The sequence below is a fragment of the Podarcis raffonei genome, chromosome 4 (assembly GCF_027172205.1).
Source record: "Podarcis raffonei isolate rPodRaf1 chromosome 4, rPodRaf1.pri, whole genome shotgun sequence".
NCBI classification, from domain to species: Eukaryota; Metazoa; Chordata; class Lepidosauria; order Squamata; family Lacertidae; genus Podarcis; species Podarcis raffonei.
The window spans coordinates 76,532,313-76,553,406 of record NC_070605.1 but is presented as its reverse complement, the minus strand read 5'-3'; the positions used below and the strand labels follow the sequence as shown (position 1 = coordinate 76,553,406).

Here is a 21,094-nt window from a genome sequence, read left to right as displayed (position 1 = left end):
AATAAAACTGATCAGTGTACGAAATGGACAAAATCAGAAATTTAAGAGTAAGAATCCCTCCAAAGGTTGAATGAACCAATATTTCAAAAAGGCATTTAAATGTCATTACTTTCTCCACACCATACATTACTTCTGCAGGACATTGCCTGGGTGGGCACCATCACTGAAAAGTTCTGCTTCCATGTTTTCACTAAGTGACTATCTACTGGGAGCATGCAGTCTTGGAAGATCTTAAAGATTGGACTGGCCTTTACTGTAGGAGGTATCCTGAACCCAAGTTGTTTAGGGTTTTAAATGTCCATACACACAAAAAAGGAACCTCTTGAACTTGGCTCTGTAGCAACCACTGCAGAGCTGGGTGCCCCACTAAGTGGCTATTGCAGAGCTTTCCAAACTGTGTGTCGCAACACATTAGTGTGTTGGCTGCAATGTGTAGGCATATTGCACTCCCGGTGCCCCCCCTGGGGCTGGAAAGGGGTTAGTTTAACCTCTGGTTTGCTAGTAAAGCTTAATTATTGTGTTGCGAAATGATGCATGTCTAAAAAGCGTGTAACCCTCATGAAAAGTTCGGAAAGCTATGCGCTAGAGTCTGGGCATGTATGATGGAAAGCAGAGGCAGACTAGGGTCTGGTGATGAAGTCCCTCAAAAATTCCACCAGAGTGCTGGAGCTTCTCTCAAGACAGCTAGATAGTGGGGGTTGAACAGCACTTTGGGAGGGAGAATAAAAGGAGCTATTTCTGAAGGAGAGGGTTGGAAAGGGCTTGAGATGGGAGATAGGGTTTAGCTTGAGAGATAGGGACAGGGAGGGATCAGGGTAGGATTTGACTGAGGAGAGCTGCTTCTGGTTTGAGTAGAACATCTACACTGAAGAGACGATCTATAGCAAGAGGAAAGAGCCTCACAGCTTAGATAGGAAGACTAGGTTGAGTGTCTGAGGAAGGTATACAGACAGTCATCTGGAGGGCTCAATCTGAGCCAGGAGAGGTAGAACCTGTGGCAATTAAGGATACCTGGGCCTCATTCTAGCTGGGGGGGGGAGAGTTATTCTAGGCAAAGATAACTCCCAAACCAGTAACAAGGGGTGAGGTGATCCCTTGGGTGTGTTATACTAATTGCAATGCCTCAGGAGTGGCTAACTGGCAAAATGTGTCCCTCGCTCATGAACCAAAGTATTAGGCTGTGAAGGCAGCTGTGCTGTGTCCAAAGTATTTAACTGTAAGCCCTGTCATAACTAAGTAAAGGAATGAGAATGAAGTAACAGAGACTGAGTTAAACATTTTACCACCCATTCTAGAATCCGGAACATCTACCTGATTTTTAGCAACCGAAGTTTAAGAAAAGCTGTGCATATACTACGGTGTTTAGGCCTGTGAAATCTTTTTATTTAGCTTTAAGTAACAGGTTAACTTCTACCTGAAAGAATGCATCTCCTACCCAACTTTGTTTCACAAACTTCTTTTTGTAAACAAAACTTTTATTGTTTGATCAACTCCTGCCTAAGACTCTAAATCACCAAATTTTCCCTCACAGAAGACCTTCACAAGATAGCTTGTGGTAAATTGTAGACATTCGTGTAATTGGCGTACCATGCAGTGGGCCTGCAATATTTAACTGGGGGTAGTTAGAGGGCCAGTCTGCCATATATTAATTGGTAGTTAGTGGTGGGATCTGCCACAGCATGGTTGAAATCTCCTCTCAGCCATGAAGCTCACCTTTAACAACTCTCATCCTAACCTACCTATCATTGCAAGAATACAATGGAAGTAGGGAGAACGTCAACTTAAACTCCTCAAAGAAAAGGTGGTGGGATCAAAATGTAATAATGAACAATTTCCCTCTAGCTTCCAAATCAGACACAACGGTAGTCCCACATACAAAGCATTGCAGTAGTGTAATTAGGAGGGTACCAATGTATGCAGCAACATAGCAACCCTATCTCATAGTCTCCAACTTCCCTGAAAATGCCAGGACCCTTAAGCCATCTCAGCTCCTTACTTTGTCATGCAGAGTCCTAAATTCCCAACACAGCCTAATGGGAGACAGCGGTGGGTTGTGTTCCCAGGGCTCTGCCTTAGCTGAGAGGAAGAGCTGAGAGGTGCAGACAGCAGCTGGGCAGCGAGGCACTCAATGGGAAGCCCCAATCTGCATGGCTTGGGGTCAGAGGCACTGGGGGTTGTAGTCTGGTGGCATGTGGAAGGCCACAGTTTCCCAGGCCTGGTCTACGTTGGCAGACATAGCAAGAAAAAACTTCTCAACCAGCTTAAGCTGAAATGGGGATTGGCTGGGCTCACATTATGGCCTTCAGGAGCAGCATGAATTTTCTCTAAGGGTAGGAAGTTTTGTTGGTTAAAAACTCCAGTTCAAACTGGAAGCAATAGCAATGAAGAGCAATTGTTTGGTAATAAAGACATTTCACCCATGCTGTTTTTATTTATAATAATGTTTATTTTTATTATGTTCTATTTATTGTTAATGTTGTGTATGTGTACACACAGTTAGTGGTATTTATTGATTTGGGGTTTTCTTTTTCCCCTTAGGCTTCCCTAAATGCAATATAAAAATTCAAAGATTTCTGTGTTTAAATACTACAGTTTTGTGTGTTTCCTCTAATAACTTTTGTACTCGACTAGGAGGAAATGCTCAAGCAACGATAATGATGGAGAATGGACCGTTCCCATTTTCATCTGAGGAATGTTGGAGGAAATGATATCTCCCTCCTAGGACTGCTATAGCTGGTACACCAACCAAAGTTGGTAAAGAGCACCCCAGAGGTCACCTGAGCCTCTAGTGAGAATGATGGATCTTCATACCTGGTCCTTCAAAGAAGGGTGCATAACCCATCCAGAGGTATTACACAGCTCAAATCCCAGAACTGGGAGCTGCCTGTTTATAGTCAAAATCCTTTCATGTGAAAACAAGTTCAGTAAACTTCAGGCCTTCCACAGCTATTTGATCCTCCACAGAGATTACATATCACTCAATATACATAGCAATTTTTTATTCAGATTAACATAAGCAAAGACTGGTCTCTATCTAAAAAGGCATAAACTGACTGGGAGAGGCAATACTGGAATGGTTCTAAGCAGTGCTATTTTTCTAGAAAAAGAGGTGCTGGAACTCACACTGAACACCTCCCTTGTTCTCTTATAATGGCAACTGGCCCATCTGAGAGGTGCTGGAGTTCCAGCTGAAAAAAAGTCCTTCTTCCAAACTATCCTGAATTGAACAAAACTATTCAAGGGAGTATCTTACTGCAAGGGATATTACAATTTGTGAAATAAATACAGTGGTACCTCGGGTTAAGTACTTAATTCGTTCTGGAGGTCTGTTCTTAACCTGAAACTGTTCTTAACCTGAAGCACCACTTTAGCTAATGGAGCCTCCTGCTGCTGCCACGCAGCTAGAGCCCGATTTCTGTTCTCATCCTGAAGCAAAGTTCTTAACCTGAGGTACTATTTCTGGGTTAGCGGAGTCTGCAACCTGAAGCGTATTGAATTGAAGAAGAATGAAGTACGGTCAATATTATTTTCTTGCTAAAATGGCATCATAGAAGCTTGTTTTCTTTTGTTGAATCTCTTTGAATCCAGCTGCGCTAAGCAGCGCATTGTACTCTGATGCGGTTCGTTCTTGGCCTTCGGTAAGAACCAGCATAATCACAGAGTATAGTTGGCACCTTACCGGCCCCTTTCTATCTTCATTGAGGACCATTTCCACTGTTAACACTCCACCACCTGTTTCAAAATATGTTTCACCAAGTTAGGACAAAGATATATATCATTAGCAGAAAATGCCCGACACTGTCCAGGAATTCAAAGAAACCAAAAAATATAATGATTTTCAAATGGATAGTGTAGTTTGTGAATTTCAGGGTTGCACACAGACACATGCACACACATACCAACTCAGTGCTTCAACCTGACCCAGGGAGCCAAAAGTCATGTTTTAGCCTGCCATCTTGATTCAAAATGGCTCCCATTGTCCAAACATCAACAAAGACCGCCGCCCCACCTCTGGAACCCTCATGCCAAGTTGCGTGATGATATCTTGAGAGGTGGGTGGACCTATGCCAACAAATGGGTGTTTTTTCAATTCACCATCTTGATTCAAAATGGCACCAGACACCCAAACATCAACTAAGTCCGCCACCCTCAGTTCGGTAACCCTTGTGCCAAGTTTGATCTCGAAAGGCAGCTGAACCCATAGAATACAGATGGACAGAAAGACATACCACTTTCCAAAATAGCAGATTACTTAGTTCAAAACTGCATAAGGAAAGAGTTCATCTGAATTTATCCAAGTATTCTGGGATGATCAGAAGCGATGCAGTTGAACCCGAGTGACATGGGCAAATGTGGGACAGTGCAGCAAGGCTTTGAGTAACAAGGGCCCAATTTCCATGGTACCTTTAGCTCTTCTGTCACTCTGCCTTCTCTGAAGAAAGGCCTGAGCCTCCCATTATTGTAGCAAGCAGGCTAGGATTAGTTCAATTTTAGAGTCACAGAGCTCGGGTTTATTTTGTATTCTGTTTTGACATTCTGCCTGCTTTCCCCCCCACCTTTTACTCTTAATAAAGTTTCTTAATTTCTCTGCTGAAGCGTGTCTTATTGCCAATAGCCCCACTTGCCATATGTCCGGGTTTTCACAGACACTTTGCCGATTCAGTGAAAATCGGGCGCCATTTTGCTACTCGATTCCCAGACTTGTCTGGGAAAACCCGGATATATGGCAGCCCTACACATGCCTAGATGCTTGGCACTTAGGACTGGAGTTGTAAGTGACCAGCAGAATCTGCAGAGTCAAGAGGGAGTGTTGACCATCTTTACACTGTAAGTAACATAAGAAGCGTTTGAAATGCAGTTACTTAAGTGCATCCCAGGTCCCCTCCCACCTGGAGAGGCAGGAGTAAGTGGAAGGGCAGTGGCAGCAACCCATTGGCAGCACTGAGGGGCTGTTGTGTTGTAGTTGGGCAACGAAAGGTATGTGAGAGGCTCTCTTGGGCTTCTGCCCTTGGTTACTCCTGCCCCATCTTTGCACTGTTCATTGATCTGTTCACTGTATAAATACACATACCAGGTTTGCAGGCCTTGTGCAGTCTGGTTAGTAGCTGCACACACTTCTCATCAGACCAGTCGTGCAGGACCCTAGTCAAAATATAGAGGTCAGCTTCTGGAATTGGGTCTTTAAAAAAGTCCCCTGTAATAGAATAGGTAGAAAATAAGCATATTTTCTTAAAGGAATGCAGTAATACTTCACTGTATCTTTCAGAAATCAACAGTTATTAAAGCCCAGCTGCTGCCTGCTGTTTCTTCTAGTGCATGGATGAGGAATCTGTGGACTTCAGATGATGTTGGACTCCAACTCCCATCAGTCCCAGTCAGAATGGCCAATTGTCAGGGATGCTGGGAGCCGTAGTTCAAGAGGCTTTGGAGGAGCACAGATCCCTATTCCTACCCTAGAGTTTTGCTATCTTGCTTGTTAAAAGAAGAATGATCGAACCAATGTAGGCTCTTGGGAAAACAGAGTTTACCTTTATGGAAAGTAATCTGGTGATCTTGTGAGGACACATAATGGTTTTTTGCTTGTTCCACTATTTCAGGTAGGTCTAAAATTGTCACTGTAGAATTTGGATATAATGAAATATATTCCTTGGCACATGCCCCAGTACATCCTTGAAGGGAGAACAAAGAAAAAATGAAAATGTTGTGCACCTCAAAGCTTTATCCAAACACCCCTGTGCAAAAATTTAAGAGTAGCACATCAGATAGGTGACTGGCAACTAGGGTTGAATGATGTCTGGTTTTCAACAGCATGATTATCACCAGCTAAACATCACAATATATATCATGATATATCATGATGTCTGAAATAAGGAAGAACCCATGGAGAAGGCATTTGCTTGTGTGCTTCTCCCACTTTCTAATTTGTCAGTTCTTTTATGCCAATTAAGTACCAAATTTCCAGGAGAAAAGCATGTAGATTCCAGCTGTTAGAGCATTTCATCTGTTGTTAGACCATTTCATCATGTGGGCTACACAAATTAAATGAGGATGCAAACAGCTGCAAATGCATAGTAATCTCCAGTGTGGACAAACCCTGTTTCTCCCATTGCTCTTGATACTGCAGGACTAAACAGAAGTAGTATCAAAGTACTGTAGTTTGAAAGATGTTAATGAGTTTCTATTGGTTTGTACAATTAAAGCTATGGTTTTCCCAGTAGTGCTGTATGGAAGTGAGAGCTGGACCATAAAGAAGGCTGATCGCCAAAGAATTGACGCTTTTGAACTATGGTGCTGGAGGAGACTCCCACGGACTGCAAGAAGATCAAACCTATCCATTCTGAAGGAGATCAGCCCTGAGTGTTCACTGGAAGGACAGATCGTGAAGCTGAGGCTCCAATATTTTGGCCACCTCATGAGAAGAGAAGACTTCCTGGAAAAGACCCTGATGTTGGGAAAGATGGAGGGCACAAGGAGAAGGGGGCGACAGAGGACAAGATGGTTGGATAGTGTTCTGGAAGCTACCAGCATGAGTTTGACCAAACTGCGGGAGGCAGTGGAAGACAGAAGTGCCTGGCGTGCTCTGGTCCAGGGAATCACGAAGAGTCGGACACGACTAAATGACTAAACAACAACAAAAATTTGTCTAATTCATTCTCTTGTTTTGCAACGTTCTTCCTGCTTGGCTTTCTCCATCACTCATAGTCATGGATCCTTTCACTTTGAGTGTTATCAACTCCACCCATTTTTGCCCTCTCTTCACAAATCAGAAACACACCTGTAGCACTTTCTCATTTCTGTTCTTCCTACCTTATGATTTTGAGCTAGTAGTAAAGGACGATATTGTGGAATTTATAGCACTTACCTCCCACATCACAAACAAGTGGGAAATGCGAAAGATCAAATGCAGTCATAATTTCTCGGCCAAACAGATGCCACTTTTCATGCATCGCACCCATGAAGATTTTTTGCAGCCCACTCTCCGATCTAGTAATTCAAAATTGCATTGGCATATAAAAGACACGAACGTTTCATACAGAAATTGCTTCCAGACTAGAGCGATATTCCACAAAATGCTCTCGCTTTCCCATTGTTAGCTGCATGTAGACGTTTAGCAACTCTAAAAATGTTCACCCCTGTTAGTAGATTTTATTTTCTTTGGTCCGATCCTGTTATTCCCCACTTACACCAAGGGGCAGATTGTGAGCATATCATACTGATCCTGGCCTGACTGCACTGGCTGCCAATTAGTTTCTGGACCCAATTTTAAAGTGCTGATTTTACCTATAAAAACTTAACAGCTCAGGACTGCAATACCTCAAGGACCACCTCTCCCCATACAAAGCAACTCAGACCCTGTGATCATCACCTGAGCCCTTTCTCCATGAGATGCCTGGAGGGCAGCAACATGAGAACAGGCCTTTTCTGTGGTGGCTCCCTGCTCTCCCTAGGGAGGCTCACCCACTGCCTGCATTACTAAAGCTTTAGGCACTGGGCAAAAACATTTCTCAAACCAGGCGGGTTAAACATTCCATGGCATTTTAAATGTGTTTATGGGAAGGGGGTGATTGGCTTGTTTTTGCTTTGTTTTATTATGCATTTTGTGATCTCATTTTGTATTTTTATGTTGTGAACCACTCTGATCTTTGGAAGAAGGGCAGCATACAAATTTAATTACTTAATGATGTTCCTATAATTCATTAATACCTCTTATAGGCAAAGGTAAAGGGACCCCTGACCATTAGGTCCAGTCGCAGACGACTCTGGGGTTGCGGCACTCATCTCACTTTATTGGCCAAGGGAGCCGGCATACAGCTTCTGGGTCATGTGGCCAGCATGACTAAGCCGCTTCTGGCAAACCAGAGCAGCACACGGAAACACCATTTACCTTCCCGCCGGATCAGTACCTATTTATCTACTTGCACTTTGACGTGCTTTCGAACTGCTAGGTTGGCAGGAGCAGGGACCGAGCAATGGGAGCTCACCCCGTCGCGGGGATTCGAACCGCCAACCTTCTGATCGGCAAGTCCTAGGCTATGTGGTTTAACCCACAGCGCCACCCACATCATAGGTTCCTATAATTCATCAATACCTCAGAATGGTTTGTTTGCTCAGCATTTGCACAGCTGTTCCCTGCACCTCCATGCTTCTTTGGTTAAACCCAAAGAAGTCCCAATTTAGAGCATGTCAAAACTTCAACATTCTTCTTATTACACTTTGCAATAGTCTCGTCCCTCTTTTATTTTTTACAGACTTTTTAAAAAACACACACACACAACAAAACAAAACAAAACAAAGCGAGACAGTCATCGTGTCATATGTAGGTTTACAATGCAAGAACTCTGAGCTACGGCACAATGAAATGAAAACTTTCACCCATTATGAAGACACAACTGAAGCTAGTGAATGAAGTGCTTTGTCTCTTGCATTAATGTAACAAATTAAAATCTGAGAACGTATCTGTATCTGTCTGAATTACTTCCCTAAACATGTTGCATCACTGATTGCATTCTGCACCAGATCTTTGAATATTTGGCTCCTTAATTATATCCGAATAAATATTGTGTGTGCATTTTTAATCTATATTTTAGTTAAGTTGTATACAAATGCCGATAAATGATATTGCCTGTTAAGGATTTGACACAGAGAAAGAGGGAGGAGAGAGAGGGGATATTCTCTCTAATGAATCCTTAACACTGTCCATTCAGGACCCCTGAACGCAACGAAGGGCTGAAATGGAGACTTTTATCTTCCTCATCAGCAACCCTTGACATTTTCTGACACATGCTTTCAGATTCTCTTTCCCAACTATCACAACATTCCAACTTCAGGAATTGTTAATTGGCACAGGACCTCTGTGCTCCACCAGTAACGAGAGCTTGAACATCTAATTCCAATGCAGTATCCTGATGCACATACTCAAAATGAGGCGCAGATGCATCTGGTCTGAGCATAGACTGATCTCTGGATCATGGCAAACTGCATTGTACCCATGATAAGACTCTGAAAAAGCCATTTGTGAAGACCAGATGCAATTCTGCTTCAATATTGGAGCATAGTGGAGGCAAACCAGGATATTCTGCACAACTAGGCTGCATAATATAAGCCCTGGTTGCAGACATCACCCTCACACATGCATAAAACAGGAACCCAAGTTTGGCATGTGGTAAGAAATTTCCCAATAATCTGATAACATTTGGAGAAGGGAAATGCAACAATGAATAGAGAAAACACTGGAACTGTGAATACAAGCAAGCAATATGTTTCACACAAATTGCAACGGCAATGGTCACTTTGACAAGAAGCATCCCAGGTTTTCTCCATTCTTCCAAAATCAAGATCTAGAAAACCTTTTATTTTATTTTTTTACCTGTTAAGAGCATCAAAGCAATCTTTTCCTGAAATGCCATATACTCTATCAGTCTGACTCTTTCCTTCTCTGAAAAAGAATATTTCTTTTAATTAAATGAAAATTGAGTGGTGCGCACACACTCATACCATTATCATGCTATCTGTCTTTTTAATGAAAGATTTATACTATTGTATAAACAGTTTAGAGGGTTTTTTTTATTAAGTAATATATAAATATTGCCTAATAAAGTACATTAAAAAAATTATGTGTTGTCAAGGTTGACTAACAATCACAGGTTTGTTTGTTCATGACATGTATATACCACCGTGTTGTTGGGATACTGCCAGGGAGACAAAGTCCATCTGAGCCCCCAAGCTCGCTGCCGGACGATCCATCAATCTCCCGTAGACACGCAGTATCAGCAAATAGCGACACGAAGCCTCAGAAAACATAACCACATTCTTAGGCTGGTGCACACTCTATCAGCAGAATTCACACAGCGAAAGATGCACAGCAGGAGAGCATATTTACAGTTTATTCAGCATTGGTCAGAACAAAGAAACCATGACCGCCTGCTCCGGTCTGCTCAGGCAAGAAGAAGAAAACGAAAGCAACGACACAACATAAACATCCTGTGAACAGGAAATACGCAGACTCTGTGACTCACAAAGCCTGCTCCCTTTTAAGGTGGAACAGAAATATCCTAACACATATAACCAGAGTTCTCTGAGTAGCTTACATATCTCAGTGATTCCAAATCTATTTTTAAATCTCAAATTAGTCACCAGAGAAGAATTGAACCAATTTCACCTGGATGTAGGTATATATTCTTAGACTTCTAAGCAGTTAACATAAAACAATATAAATTATTAATTAAAAATAACAGAAAACCAAACATTAAGCAGTGACCTAAATTTATCAACATACAATTAAAACTAACAGTTTGAATATATACAAAATAAAATAACTTATACTACAAAAATATATAAAAAGAAGAATGCTACACTACAAAAGAAAACCCCTTTCGCTTCCATTTTAGCAACATGCCTAATTGCAGTGTTGCTCTTTCCAATCGTCGTTTAAAATAAAATCGTAGTATTTTTCGCGACGGGGCACGATATTCCTCATTCACTTAAAATCTCTGGTAAGTGGTTTAGCAGATATTAAGAGATTAATTTTAAGCCAATCAACGGGGGTCCTGAAAAGGCACTCTCCACAAGGGAGACCATGAACTCCACCCACAACAGTTATGTCCGGGCAGCTGCTGTAGACAGAAGACAGTAGCATGCAGACAGAGAAAAGGCACCATGCTGCCCCAGCAGAGTCAAAAAGCAGTTGCGGTTCCGCCTGTACCTTTCAACAGATGAGCAACAGAAAGGGAAGCACTAGGAGCTGCTCATCTGGAGTCAGCCCTAGTATGGAAGTGCCAATACAGTGGTACCTCAGGTTAAGTACTTAATTCGTTCTGGAGGTCCGTTCTTAACCTGAAACTGTTCTTAAACTGAAGCACCACTTTAACCTATGGGGCCTCCTGCTGCCGCTGCGCCACCAGAGCACGATTTCTGTTCTCATCCTGAAGCAAAGTTCTTAACCTGAGGTATTATTTCTGGGTTAGCGGAGTCTAACCTGAAGCGTATGTAACCTGAACTGTATGTAACCCGAGGTACCAGTGTAGTTGCATCTGGGATATGGAGCTAACCAGCCTTGGCACTGTGGCACAGCTTTAGGTGGCAGTTTCCTGCTTTAGTGATATCCTTCTCCTCACCTCACAGAATCAGCCAAGTACTGCATACCCATATAGATAAATTCAGAAGTGAACTTCAAGGAATGATACTGAGACTTCAAGCTTGATTTGGCAAGGTAGAGATTGGCAAGGTCTGTGTTTCCATAAAGAGCTTAAAAAGAAAAGGGACAAAAGATTAATGTGTTTTTTTTGCAATGATCGCCAAAACCCAAAGCCCTTTCCAATTATGCAGGAACAAAATGCATGAAATGACAGGCATGGCGGCATGAAACACCTCCCCCCCCAAAAAAACCCCACCTGTAACCTGTTTAAAGTTTATACAACACTGCAGCTGCAAAAAAAGGGAAGCAACTACAGCTCAGTGGGAAAGCTTTTTTTTATTATTGCTGAAGAGTAGGGTAACAATGCTTTAAAGAAACAAGCTTTTCCTCTTGAATACTCTCCAAAGTGATTTGGGAAGTTCTGTCTGCTGTGTGCTTCAAATGTGTCCTAAAAACTCAGATGTTTCGACAGGCTTATTTGAATGCTACCCTGTTCAGTTTCTGGTCTGCTGGTATAAATTTATTTACTGTATTCCTGATCTCTTTCTTGGATTGTATTCATTGGCTTTTGGTTTATACAATTTGGTTTGGTTTGATTTGATAATTTGGTTAACTGCTTAGGGATCTCCCCCAGAGATGCTAAGATGTAAGTAATAAACACTTTGGTTCTCCTTCCTCTCCACTTGCAGGTACTTTAAGCCAACACAGGCGTCCAGCAGCCTCTCCATCCCAAAGGGACTGGTACCCAGACGTTCGGCAATAGTCACTGAAGTCAGCGGTTCCTTGGACTCCATCAGCAGATCAAATACACCAAGATCAGAAGCAGTAAACATAATCTGGATGCAAAAAGGAGTGAGGGAGTACAAAAGGAAAGAGTTCAAAATGGTCTATAGTTAGGAAGTTCTAGAAGGATGCTTTTGAAACAAACAAACAAAGTCACCATAAATTATTGTGGCCCTTCAGATGGTGTGGGTTGTGACTCCCATTGTTCCTGATCATTGGCCGTGCTGACCAGAGCTGAAGGGAACTGGAATTCAAGAGCATCTGAAGGGCCACTGGTTCTTCATCCCTGCTGTAGAAAACGCTGGCAAAAAGCACTGGGGGGAACAGAATTCTTCCAATTTTTGTTTCAGAGTGGTACAACAGGTTTGGGCAGAGGTTGACACTTCCTCTAACAGGGGAGCATCTCCACGGGCTATGCTTACTGCGTGAGCACAGAAAAACTGGATTAGAAAAAGGAGGAATTTGAGAAGGAAGTGCTGAAAAGGTTTTCAGCAAATCCAAGAAAACGTGTTTTAGTTTAGATTTTTTTAAAGCTTAAGATTTAAAAAGCTGGTTTTTTTGTAATTTTGCAAATGTACTCGTTTACCACACGAAAGCTACTGCCTGGTGTTATTTTTATTATTATTATTTAGCTTCCTAGTTTTCAAATGACTGAAAATTTTGACAGATTTTTTACCTTTATTGAACTAACAGAACTGGACAACAGAGGCAAAGCAACTGCTTCTGAAGGCCTGGGCCACTCCCACTCTCAACGTGACTGGCTGTCTAAACTCCCAAGCTGCAAATTGTAACTCATAGTTTAAAGGCCAATGGCAGTGGCCCAAATCCTGAAATGTTCTGTGATTGGATATCATATATCGAATCGGAATACAGCGGCTCAGAATCCTTCGTCTAGACTCAAGTTCAGGCAAACAGAGACCACTGAATACATAACAGTTGAGACATTTCATTCTGAATCTACTAGACAGAGCCAAGCAGAGGACGATGACAGGAATGTGTCCTGCAGCCGCCGCCCCCCAATATAAATCTTGGCTAAGCCCACCATCCATTAACAAGGTTTGAAAGTCCCTGCAAGTTTTAAACTTTGCAGACTATACCCATCACAGAGCTTACCTTTGGGATCATAAATGCATACTGGTGCTGAAACAAGATTTCCACAGCGTCAGCGTGTTCTGGAGCACTCATTGTTCTTCACTGCGCTGCCCAATACCCGACAGCCTTCGTCCGAAGAAAAAGTTGCTTTTGACAGCACCAAGACCTCTCTGCTTGCGATGTTGCTATCCAGTGTTAGCTGAAAGTGACCATAAATATTCAGGTAAAATCAAAGTAGACACAAGAGCCTTTGTAAAATGACTAAGATCAGAGTGGTTTATGGAAAAGTCCCAATCTGATAAAAGGGCAGGCAGAGGTGGAAAATTAATTGCTTCGCATAAATACGGAAGGGATCTAATTGAAATGATAACCAGCTTCCTCCAGAAATGCCTGCAGCTACATTGCCATGGGGACGCAGGTGGCGCTGTGGGTAAAACCTCAGTGCCTAGGACTTGCCGATTGCGTGGTCGGCGGTTCGAATCCCCGCGGCGGGGTGAGCTCCCGTCATTCGGTCCCAGCTCCTGCCCACCCAGCAGTTCGAAAGCACCCCTAAGTGCAAGTAGATAAATAGGTACCGCTTTATAGCGGGAAGGTAAACGGCGTTTCCGTGTGCTGCGCTGGTGCTGGCTCACCAGAGCAGCTTCGTCATGCTGTCCACGTGACCCGGAAGTGACTTCGGACAGCGCTGGCTCCCGGCCTCTTAAGCGAGATGAGCACGCAACCCCAGAGTCGGACACGACTGGCCCGTACGGGCAGGGGTACCTTTACTTTACCTTTATATTGCCATGACCCTGCCAAGTAACTTGCTAAAAAAAGGGAGTATTTGCGACTGGGGGGGCAGTTGTTAAATACCAGCAGGTCTGGAGTGCTTCCCCACCCCCTCTGCCCAGGGGCAGGCATGCTATCGCCTCCTTCAAGGCTGTAGAGCTGTATTCACCACACTGACCCAGCCATGCCCCCCACAGGCTACCTTTCATTGGCCATGAAAGGCAAGTGTCCCAAGGGCATATTGTTGAGCACATACTCAAAAGTGCCCTGTCCTCACCATCAGCCTGCAAAAACTGAAATGGAGCCCACAAAACATGGCTTTATGGAGTGCTGGAAACCTCACCAGGGACTGCATCAATTATGGCATCTAGCTCACTATGGAAACATACAGTATTGTCCTCAAACGTCCTAGCAAGCAACTCACTGAGGTGTCATGGGCTCCATGGAGAGATGCGTATGTCAGCAGACCACAGACCACCCTGAAGAGCTCCTCTGGCCGATTTCTCAAGGACGCAGTGGAAGCAATGAAGTAGGCCTTCTTTGCTGATTTTGCCACCACACAGTAGGCATGATTATGTGATCTAACAGGTGTTTGGTCATTGCCACACCTCCTGTACTCTAACTATTATCTTTCCTGTTTCATCACATATAGCTCTTCAGCATACCAGGGAGCCAAACGTGTGAGAGACACGGCACTCAGGAATAATAATATCTATGGCCTCCACATATTGTTGATTCATGGTGAGGTGAGGGCCTCAGCAGGTTAAACTAGTGGAAAATCCCTGAGAGCATTCAGGGATCCATTGGACTCCCTAAGTTTCCAGGATTAGGCTACCCTAATGGAGTCCCAACTCTTAGAGGGGGAAGCTGATACTGTTAACTCCTACTTCTCAGGATGTGGTCTGATCATGATAATGGGATTACGGAAACCTTCCCTCTTTCCAGACCATCAACTTAATCAAAAGGGGCAAAAACCAAGTTGAGGGTCTGTCCCACACCATAGGCTGGGCCAGTGACCACTTGAGGCAGTCCCATGGTTGTCATGTAGACCATGAAGTTCCAAGGCAAAACAACGAGAGCAGCTGCAGCAGGGACAATAACCCTGGGGTTTCCCAACATGATGGTCAAGGAAGCTGCTGGGCAACAGGGTGTCCAAGAGACCAGCAGTACCCCCAGTCTCTCTTCTTGCTTTGACATGAGGTGCAGGCTCTCAATGTCAGCCCTCAGTGAAAAGGTTCAAAGGTTCAAAGGTTTATAGACCATAGTGAAAACCTTACCCTGTGGCCATAACCAAAGGGAGGCAGGGAGGCAGCTGCTCCCCCTAAATTCAGGAAATCAATAAAAATACTTAACTTAGGTTCTGCTCCCCCTAACGCAAAGCTTGCCCCCCTAACATAAATCCTGGCTAAGTCCATGACCCCCACCTCAATCTTCAGGACTCTGCTGATGCTGCACTGAGAATCCAGGCAACCAAAGCTAGGTAAGGTCCACTCCTCCCAGCTTGCCCACCCAGGTCTCCATGATAAAGGCCAGGTCAGGTCCCTCATCCACTACTAAGTTACTATCCACTATCCCTACTCAACTCTTCACTTCCTAGAGACATATTGAAGACACAAAAGCACTCTCTCGCAGCCCAATCTTCAATACCAATAGGTCTTCTTCTAGCAAATGATGAGGAGAGACATCAAACTGGGAGGCACCCATTGCACAACAGTATCAAGCGGAACCCACCCCCAGCTTCTGGGACCAAAACTCACTCCCCACATCTCCTATCCAGGAAGCACCCAGTTCAATGCTAAAAGGACTGTCATTCCAGGAGTGAGGAACTTCTCACACACAATACTTCAGGCAGTCTCTCACTCTAGAAGTGGTGCAGAGAACAAAAAAAGCTCACCCACCAGCGTTCGAAATTCCCATTGCTCTAGGTGCATTTTGCGACAGGGAATTTCATTGATGCGAGCAGCTTCTGAGCTCTGGGAGCAGTACTGCGCCTAAGATTTCAGATTAAAACTGCCACTGAAAGGAGGACCTTTTTCTGCCTCCCCACTTCCAGCCACCCTCTAAGGGATCCTCTTAAGAATATTAGAGGAAGTATGACTTTGTTTTGTTTTGTTGCAATCTTCAGATGAGGATTAGACCACGTGAAAAATGAACATAAGATTTTAGCTGCAGTTCATTCGTTTTCAGCTTTGCACTCTTGTTATTAAAAAAGTGTGCCTAGATATTCCGTTGCGGCGCCCATAACCTAGGTTTAAGGTGCCATTTAGCTCCTAGCTTTCATATCTCAGTTTCTACATAACACTGCCACACACAATAAAACAAATTCATTGTGATATTCAATAACTCACAGAACCAGAAGCTTCTTGGAATAGGACACAGGACTAGGTTTTAAATTCTCTACCTCTCCCTGCTCCTCCGAGCTCACCTGCCTCCCTTCTGCTGCCTCTGAGGTCCCTAAATTGTTTGGTTTATATCCTCTCCTGTTTGCTGGCTTGGGTGTGTAATGGGCAGGTGTAACTTATCAAGCAGATGGAACACAGCCTCAGCCAGGCCAAATCCTGCTATACAGTGGTACCTCGGGTTAAGTACTTAATTCATTCCGGAGGTCCGTACTTAACCTGAAACTGTTCTTAACCTGAAGCACCACTTTAGCTAATGGGGCCTCCTGCTGCCACCGTGCCGCAGGAGCACGATTTCTGTTCTCATCCTGAAGCAAAGTTCTTAACCTGAAGCACTATTTCTGGGTTAGCAGAGTCTGTAACCTGAAGCATATGTAACCCGAAGCGTATGTAACCCGAGGTACCACTGTACAGTGTCTCACAGGAACTGCCACCTCTTGGCAGGCAGCTGCTTTTGTAAGAGGGTAGGGGGCCTAGGGAGCCATTCCCTCCCCCTCCCCACCCCTTGCCTTCTGCCAGAGCAAAAGTGATGCTAAACCAGGATAGGTAAAGGAGGACATGGGAAAATAGGGAAGGAAAGAAAGAGGCTGAAGTGGGAGGAAAATGAACAATTGGAAGTTTCCTAGAGGAGGTAAAAATAAATAAATCCCGAAGTCTCCTAGAAGTGTAAAAAATGGGGGGGGGTGAGGAAGGGGTGAAGGGCATGTGGTTGCTCACCTGCAAAAGCGGAAGAAGCGAAAACAAAGCAGGATAGTCGGATGGTTCTGCACAATTTCAATCCTATTTTTATAGCCTCATCCTGTGTGGGCAAAGGAATGTTAGCCCTCCCTAATTCCTTTACCCTCTGTTAGCTGTGCTGTCTCCTCTATTTTCTTGGTGTTAAAGGCCATACATCTGAAAGAACCCTTGGTCAGCGTAGAATAATTGTGCAACGATGGCAATCTCTGCTATCTATGGTTCTTTATGGTAGTTTATATTATCAGTCCCAATCTACAGGTAATAAATACTTCAAGGTGCATCTGTGTGTATAATCTTACTGTTCCCATTATCTTGTTAAGACGTGGAAGTTCTCCTTAGTTTGCAAAATCTTTATCTATGAACGACATCAGGAATGTGGATTTGGGGGTATAAAATGGACCTCAAATTGAGTCTTTCTAGGTACTGAAATCCAACTCTCATCATCTCCAGGCAGAATGGTCATTGGTGGGGTGACAGGAACTGTAGACTAACTACAGTTGGAGGACCACAGGTTCCTCGCCATCTTCACTCCAAGTAGAACACTATTATGAAAGCCAGTGTGGTGTAGTGGTTAAGAGCGGTGGACACGTAATCTGGTGAACCGGGTTCGCGTCTCCGCTCCTCCACATGCAGCTGCTGGGTGATCTTGGGCTAGTCACATTTCTCTGAAGTCTCTCAGCCCCACTCACCTCACAGAGTGTTTGTTGTGGGGGAGGAAGGGAAAGGAGAATGTTAGCCGCTTTGAGACTCCTTCGGGTAGTGATAAAGCGGGATATCAAATCCAAACTCTTCTTCTTCTTCAACTAAGACACTTTTCTTTAGATGGCCTGATGGGAGTTCATAGGGAATCATTCTTTTCTCTTGGTGCAAACTGTTTCCACCCCCTTTGCTATGCTCTTTATTGATTTTATTAAGTATTACAGCTATTCCATTCGTTATTCAAAATAAACTAAAATACAAAAAGGGGAGGGAGAAAAAATGAGAAACACCAATACATAATAAAAAGATTCAACATCGTATGTCACCTATACATTAAATTACCAATAAATAACCTACTCTTTAAATGTGACTTCCAACTACCTCACTGTGGGTCCTTTCTTCCTTTTTTAACTGCTTCCTTTTTTACCTTGTAATTCACCAGTATTGTAGGAAATACACTATCTGTCTGTCATATAATTTGCAAAAATTAATAGAAGCAAATTAAGGATTTTACTTGGGAACAATGTTTTTCTAAATACACTCTGTAACACTCCCACTCTTTTTTAAACGTTTGATTTGTTTGATTGCTGATTACTTCTGTCATCTTTGCAAGTTCCAAGTACTTGCAAGTTCCAAGGATAACTAAAAATGTGAAGAAAATATTTGAATATAATTATAAAAAAAACTTGCAGCGGTATTCAATCAAAGTTGAAAATATGGGAGAAAAGGAAGGAATCAATTAGTACAAGAATTGCATTAGTTAAAATGTTTTTGTTACCCAGATTAACATATCTTTTTTATGTATTACCCTGGCACATATTGGAACAGATATTGAAAGGGTGGCAAGGGGAAATTGATAGGTTTGTTTTTGCATCCAAGAAACCAAGGACAGCAGGTAGATATAGGTATCATAGGATCCAAGATGGAGGATGGGGATTCCCAATTTGGTTTTATATCACGAAGCCTACCAACTGAGACATCTTATGATTTGGTTGGAGGGAGAACAGGGGGAAGATTTGGGGTGTATTGAGCGGAAGAATTTGGAAGCAGTAGGAGGGAAAATAAGATTATTTGATAGGAGGAAAAGGAAAAGGGAAGTAGATAAAATATCAACATTTACGGGGTCCATCTGGGTATGGGAGAAGTAGAGAAGGGAGCTTTTTCCTGACCTCTCTCACCTCACCAAAATGTGGTATTATGGTAAAATGGCCCCATTAAGGGAGCTCATCCCAAAGGAGGTAGGGGATAAATTAAAGGAGATCTCAATTGAGGAGATGGGGAATGTAACAGAAGGTACAATGGAACAGGAAAGTGGTATTTGGAATACAATTAATTGGTTACAGAGAAGACAAATTTCCTCTCTGCTAAAAGAAGAAGTTGTTTAAAAATGTAGTAAAAGAATTATTACACCCTTCAAAGAATTAGTGAAAGGATATAGCAGTGGCGTAGCGTGGGTTGTCAGCACCCGGGGCAAGGCAAGTAATTTGCGCCCCCTAACCCGTGGATTTTAGTACTCGAGTGCGAGCGCGCCCCCCCAAGATGTTGCGGCCGGTGCCGCCGGCCCCCCCTGCACCCCCCACGCTACGCCACTGGGGCTGGGGGCGAGCGAAGGAGCCAAGGACCCCCCCAAAGGCTCAGCAGGAATTTATTAAATTTATTATTTGCGGAGCCCCCGCGGGCCGAGGCAGCCGAAGCCCCCTCCCCTCGGGTGCCTCCCCGCCCCCTCCTCTCCTTGGGCTGTAGGTGGAGCCCGCGCTCCGAGGCGCTCCAGATCCGGGCTTGGCGAGCGCCTCTCCTCCTCCCGGCCGGGTCCGGGGGCTTCCAGCCGCACTCCGTCCTCGCCCCCCCCGGCGGCTGAGACTTGCGCTGAGAGCCGGAGCCAGCGGCGCCCCCTTCCGCCGGGAGACCCTCGCCCGCCCGCCCTCTCGGAGGGTTTTGGGGATGGCAGGGTGCGGCGAGGCCCCTCGGAGCTCTCCTCCCTCCCAGTCGGCAGAAGCAGCCGCCGCCTGTGGCTGGGCTGAGGGGATGGCGTCGGCGTCGGGGTGCGGAGGCTGCCGGTGCCCGGCCAGGCGTCGGTGGCGGCGTCGGCGCTGCTGCAGCGGCTGCTCCTCCTGCGAGCAGTGAGTGGAGCGCAGCCACAGCGGCGGCGGCGGGGGGTGGGCGCGCGCGCTAGGGCGCAAGGCTGGCGGTGGCGGCGGGGAGCCCGGCGGAGGAAGGAACTTGTCCCTTCCCTCTGGACTCGCGCCCCCCCAGATGTTGCGCCCGGTGCGGCCGGCACCCCTGGCACCCCCCACGCTACGCCACTGGGATATAGGACAGATAGGGCCAAGAGAGTCTCAAAATTGTATAAGGTGTTATTAAACAAGGGGAAATCACCAAAGGAAAGTTTGAAAGAATATTGGAAGTTAGATACTCAGGAACAGATTTTATGTGAAGATTGAGAAAGAATCTTTCGGCAACCACCCTTTGTTGCGACCTCTAGGATAATCTAGGAATAGGGGTTGAAGCTGGTATAAAAAAGGTTATATCATATTACAAAATCTGGAAGTAAGAATTGCTGGAGGAAATGTGGAGTGATGGGAACGTACAGTCATATGTGGTTAATGTAGTTAATGAATTTTGGAAACAGATTGGTATAGAAATATCGGTAATTGTGGGAAGGAATGTGGAAATATCTAAATTAATGGTTATTACCCTGAGTGGACGCAGGTGGCGCTGTGGGTAAAACCTCAGTGCCTAGGACTTGCCGATCGTATGGTCGGCAGTTCGAATCCCCGCGGCAGGGTGAGCTCCCGTCGTTAGGTCCCAGCTCCTGCCCACCTAGCAGTTCGAAAGCACACTTAAGTGCAAGTAGATAAATAGGTACCGCTTTATAGTGTTTCCGTGTGCTGCGCTGGCCACGTGACCCGGAAGTGTCTTCGGATGGCGCCAGCTAATGGCCTCTAGAGCGAGATGAGCACGCAACCCTAGAGTCGGACACGACTGGCACGTACGGGCAGGGGTACCTTTACCTTTACTATTACCCTGAGTAGTACCGAGTTAAAAACAAAAGAGGAATGTAAATGGGTAAAATTGATGGTAGTTGCAGCCAGACAGGTTATAGCAAGTAATTGGAAAAATGCAGAAGAGCTAGGGGTGAACCAATGGAGGAAAAAACTGAATAATATTATAATTTTAGAATACTGTTAACTGTGAAGACAGATAGAATGAAAGGGCTTAAGGTCAGTGAGAAAGAGGAGGATTGGTAGATATAAGAAATTAGATTTATTAAGAATAAGTTTAATTATGATAAAAGTGTGTATTGGCAATAAGTAATATGAAATTGAAATATGGAATAGACGGGAGGTCGGGTCTTTAGTCTTAAGACCAATATATGTTTTATTGTTTGCTAAGAAAATTATGTGTCTATGGTTATTCTTTGTGTGTAATTTGGTACTTGTGTTTTTTTTCTTTTTTCTTGTTGTATCAATAAAAATCTTTT

At 44.2% G+C, this 21,094-nt stretch overlaps 1 protein-coding gene across 2 annotated transcripts; it reads right to left on the bottom strand.

Moving 5' to 3' along the window:
• Positions 1–2,423: 2,423 nt before the first annotated feature.
• LOC128411790 (acetylserotonin O-methyltransferase-like) lies at positions 2,424–16,980 on the bottom strand. 2 transcript variants are annotated; one of them, XM_053384214.1, is made up of 9 exons: positions 16,894–16,980; positions 13,031–13,208; positions 11,796–11,970; positions 11,115–11,244; positions 9,368–9,436; positions 6,863–6,984; positions 5,529–5,669; positions 5,072–5,194; positions 2,424–3,732 (listed from the first exon to the last, which is right to left on the bottom strand). In XM_053384214.1, exons 2-9 carry the CDS (start codon positions 13,100–13,102, stop codon positions 3,524–3,526), a joined length of 1,041 nt encoding a protein of 346 aa, XP_053240189.1. In that variant the 5' UTR covers positions 13,103–13,208; positions 16,894–16,980; the 3' UTR covers positions 2,424–3,523. The 2 variants fall into 2 exon arrangements, with proteins under 2 accessions (XP_053240189.1, XP_053240190.1); XM_053384215.1 differs by lacking the exon at positions 5,529–5,669.
• Positions 16,981–21,094: the final 4,114 nt, after the last annotated feature.